Source organism: Rattus norvegicus, chromosome 7, assembly GCF_036323735.1.
Source record: "Rattus norvegicus strain BN/NHsdMcwi chromosome 7, GRCr8, whole genome shotgun sequence".
In the NCBI taxonomy this organism is placed as follows: Eukaryota; Metazoa; Chordata; class Mammalia; order Rodentia; family Muridae; genus Rattus; species Rattus norvegicus.
In genome coordinates, this window is record NC_086025.1 from 2,671,204 (window position 1) to 2,675,985 (window position 4,782).

Here is a 4,782-nt window from a genome sequence, read left to right on the forward strand (position 1 = left end):
TGGCTTTATATTTATAGGTTAATTCTTTTTTCACACTGCTATTTTTCTCTATTTAAAGCTGTCATGAGACAGAGGACAGTAATGGGAAATATTACCAGTAAGAGAGTTTATGGTTGCAAGTTCAACTGATGACTCAGTTTGAAATTAATGTGTTGTTCATGTTTCCCAGTTATTTTCTAGAAATTGAGATCTGATTATCACCATACCCATCTTGCTAGAATCTCATACTATAATCTTGTCTATTTTCTTCTTTAGAGATCTTCTTTCTTAAAACTGCCCTATATGTATATCTAAATTAGGAATTACTATGGCTATTGGGAACACCACAGTTTACTGTAAATATTGTATCACTGAAGTGGTAATTTATTCAAGAGAATTAAGTCAGAAATTTTCAAATACCACACACTTGAATAGTTTATTTAAGCAGATTATTGAAAGGACAGGTACAGGTGGACTGTAATCCAATTAAGAGACAATTTCACATAAGTGGCATGCCTCCTGTAATGGGCCAAAAGGACCCAGTCAACGTTGAGTTAAATAAGATTCTGAGTCTGGCTACCCTTATGTCATATTGAAACAAGCCATGTCATTTACAAAGAAGGAACCTCAATTGAGAAAATGTCCCCAACAGACTGGAGAAACCTATTTCATTTCCTTGACTGATAGGGGATGTGGAAGGGTGGTCCCGGGAGCAGTCTGAGAAAGCCAAATTAATGAGTCAGATAGTAAATAGTACTCCTCCATGACCTCTGCTTCATTTCCTGCTGCCAAGTTCCTTCCCTGAGTTCTTACCCTGGAATGCTTCCCTGACAGACTAATAAACGCTAATGTGAACAAAACCTTTAAAGCATTTCCTTCCCATGCAATCTTTGGCCTTGGTGTTTTTTCACAACAATAAATACCTTAACTATGACAAATACCAATGAGGTTTAAGATATGTTCATGAAATGAAATCTAAACTCATTAAAATATTTTTGCATGGTTTTACTGAAAATGTGCCTTGCTGTGAATATAAAGCAATGAATATTTTCCAAATGTGTTATATGTGATAATAGTTGTTCGGGGTTTTTCCTTCTATTTTCTCCTATTTTATATTTTATTTTATTTTATGTAGACTTACTAGAGAAAAAGGAGAAATGAAGAATCAATCTGTGGAGATTGTATTCATTTTGCTTGGATTGACAGACGACCCTCAGCTACAAATTCTGATTTTCCTGTTTCTGTTTTTCAATTATATCTTGAGCATGATGGGGAACTTAGTGATCATCTTCCTCACCCTGATGGATCCTCATCTCAAGACTCCAATGTACTTTTTCCTTCGGAATTTTTCCTTCTTAGAAATTGCATTCACAACTGCCTGTATTCCACGCTTCTTAATGAGCATTCTCACTGGAGACAGGACAATTTCCTACAATTCTTGTGCAGCTCAATTATTCTTCTTTTTTCTCTCACTAATCACAGAGTTCTACCTCCTGGCTGCCATGTCCTATGATCGCTATGTAGCCATCTGCAGACCACTGCACTACCCTATCATCATGAACAGCAAAGTGTGTCACCTACTGGTTCTCAGCTCCTGGGTAACTGGGTTCTTAGTTATCTTCCCCCCTTTGCTCTTGGGACTCAAACTGGATTTCTGTGCCTCCAAAACAATAGACCACTTCCTGTGTGACACTTCTCCTGTCCTGCAACTGTCTTGTACAGACACACATTTCATAGAATTGATGGCTTTTGCCTTAGCTGTCATGACACTTATCATCACCTTGATCTTAGTGATTCTCTCCTACACACTCATCATCATAACCATCCTAAAATTCCCTTCAGCTCAACAAAGGAGAAAGGCCTTTTCCACATGCTCCTCACACATGGTTGTTGTCTCCATTACTTATGGGAGTTGTATGTTCATGTACATGAAAACATCAGCCAAGGAGAGGGTGGCTTTAAATAAAGGTGTAGCTGTGCTCAATACCTCTGTGGCCCCTTTGCTAAACCCTTTCATTTACACCCTAAGGAACCAGCAGGTGAAGGATGCTTTCAAGCAGGTGCTTCACAGATTGTGCTATTCTCAAAACAGTGAATTGAGATTTAGGCTTAAATAGCATGCTGCTGGAACGTGAGTCAAAGAGGGGATATAATTTCCATGTATGCCAGCTATGATCTATGCTTAAGTCTGATGTTGTCTATTAACTTTTCTTTCTCAGCTTCCGTTAATGCCCCTCTTTCCTACTTCCAGTCATTTCTCTGATACACCCTACGTTAGTTTAATATGAAATTAAATCAAATACCTACAGGTGAATTTTCAGTTTTGTTGTACTATTTATCTTCTGGAATTTCATGTGAAATACATCTCTCTCTTTGTACTTTATTTTTGTATTTTCTTGCTCCACATAAAATTTTGAGGTCTCTCATGTTCAGTATAGTTGGTTGAGGATGTTAATTGGGTATAGGAATCTGTCTGTTGTACTTTTCTGGAGAAAAAAGAAAAAAACAGTATGAAAAGGTGTACCAGTAGCTTACTATTTAAGACAACTTCTTTTTGCAGAGGTTGTAGGTTAACTACGCAGTACTCAAATGGTGGCAAACCATCGTCCATTTTTTTTTTCTTTGTTGGAAGTACTTGCCCATGAAATACAGGCACACATGCAGGCAAGACAATCTGATACATACAATAAAAATAAACAATTGTGTTTTCAAAAACCACCATGAATGTTATATAAGTTCTTAATTCACTATGTAAAGAACAATGTTATACTTCCATTTCCGAACTTTTCATTGAAATCCTCTTGCTCAGCCACAGCAAAATGAAAACAAAACATGTCTCTCTGATTTGTCCTCTCCTATGTACGGAGCATCATAAGTGATGTTTATGTATTGGCATACAGTTCCAATGCAGAGTCCATAAAAATCCTTTAGAAATTATATCCTATGGTCAGTCTCTTTACTCAGTGAGTGATGTCAGTCTCCACATCTGCATCTTTCTGTACCATTTGCTCCCAGTATGTATGATTATTTGAAATAACTTGACAATTATGAATATTAAATCCATAAGATTTATTCATATTCTTTATTTTTTGAAATTTTTTTTATTAAATTTATTTCTATATTTACATTTCAAATGTTTTCCCTTTTCCAGTTTCCTATCCATAAACCCCCATCCCCTCCTGCTCCCCCACATTGGTGTTCTCCCCATCCACCCCCTTCCCCACAACCCTCAACATTCCGCTGCACTTGGCAGGACCAAGGGTTTCCCCTTCCACTGGTGCCCCAACAAGGTTATTCTCTGCTACATATGCAGTTGGAGCCCTTGCTCAGTCCATGTATGGTCTTTGGGTAGTGGTATAGTCCCTGGAAGCTCTGATTGTTTGGCATTGTTGTTTTTATGGGGTTGCAAGCCCCATCAGCTCTTTCAATCCTTCCTCTAATTACCGCAAAGGGGATCCTGTTCTCAGTTCAGTGGTTTGCTGCTAGCATTGATCTCTGTATTTGACATGCTCTGGATGTGTCTCTCAGAAGAGAACTGTATTCAATCCCTTTCAGCATGCACTTCTTAGCTTCATCAATTTTATCTAGTTTTGGTGGTTGTATATATATGGGCCACATGTTGCAGGCTCTGAATGGCCATTCCTTCAGTCTCTGGTCTAACCTTTGCCTCCATATCCCCTCTTACGGATATTTTTGTTCCCCATTTTAAGAAGGAGTGGGAGCATCCACATTTTGGTCATCCTTCTTGAGCTTCCTGTGGTCTGTGGATTGCATCTTGGGCAATTCGAGCTTTTGGGTTAATCTCCACTTATCAATCAGTGCATACTAAGTTTGTTTTTCTGTGATTGTGTTACCTCACACAGGATGATATTTTCTAGTTCATTCCATTTACACATGAATTTCATGCAGTCATTGTTTTTGATCGCTGAATAGTACTCAATTGTGTAGATGTACCACATTTTCTGAATCCATTACTCTGTTGAAGGAAATCGGGTTCTTTCCAGCTTCTAGGTGTAATAATAAGGCTGCTATGAACATAGTGGAGCATGTGTCTTTGCTGTATGTTGGAACATCTTTTGGATATATGCCCAGGAGAGGTATAGCTGGGTCCTCAGGTATTTCAATGTCCAATTTTATGAGGAACCTGCAGACTGGTTTCCAGAGTGGTTGTACCAGTTTGTAATCCCACAAACAATGGAAGAATGTTCCTCTTTCTCCCCATCCCCAGCATCTGCTGTCACCTGAGTGTTTTATCTTAGCCATTCTGACTGGTGTGAGGTGGAATCTCAGGGTTGTTTTGATTTACACTTCCCTGCTGTCTAAGGAAGTTGAACATTTCTTTAGGTGCTTTTCGGCCATTTGATATTCCTAAGCTGAGAATGTTTTATCTCTGTACCCCATTTTTAATAGGGTTATTTGACTCTCTGGAGTCTAACTTCTTGAGTTCTTTGTATATTTGGGATATTAGCCCTTTATCAGATGTAGGATTGGAAAAGATCTTTTCCCAATCTGTTGGTTGCCATTTTTTTCCTAATGACAGTGTCCTTTGCCTTACAGAAGCTTTGTAGCTTTATGAGGTCCCATTTGTCTTTTCTTGATCTTATACCATAAGACATGGTGGTTTTGTTCAGGAAATTTTCAGTGCCCATGTGTTTGAGAATCTTCCCCACTTATTTTTTTGTCTATTAGTTTGAGTGTATCTGGTTTGATGTGGCGGTCCTTGATCCACGTAGACTTAAGCTTTGTACAGGGTGATAAGAATGGATTGATTTGCATTCTTCTACATGCTGACCACCACTTGAT

General features: G+C 38.4%; 1 protein-coding gene across 1 annotated transcript; it reads left to right on the plus strand.

Annotated features, from left to right (window-relative positions):
• Positions 1-1,136: 1,136 nt before the first annotated feature.
• Or6c208 (olfactory receptor family 6 subfamily C member 208) lies at positions 1,137-2,096 on the plus strand. Its single transcript, NM_001000058.1, has one exon. It carries the CDS (start codon positions 1,137-1,139, stop codon positions 2,094-2,096), a length of 960 nt encoding a protein of 319 aa, NP_001000058.1.
• Positions 2,097-4,782: the final 2,686 nt, after the last annotated feature.

Coding starts and splice junctions, on each gene's coding strand:
- Or6c208 (NM_001000058.1), top strand. CDS start 1,137: ATGAAGAATCAATCTGTGGAGATTGTATTCATTTTGCTTGGATTGACA.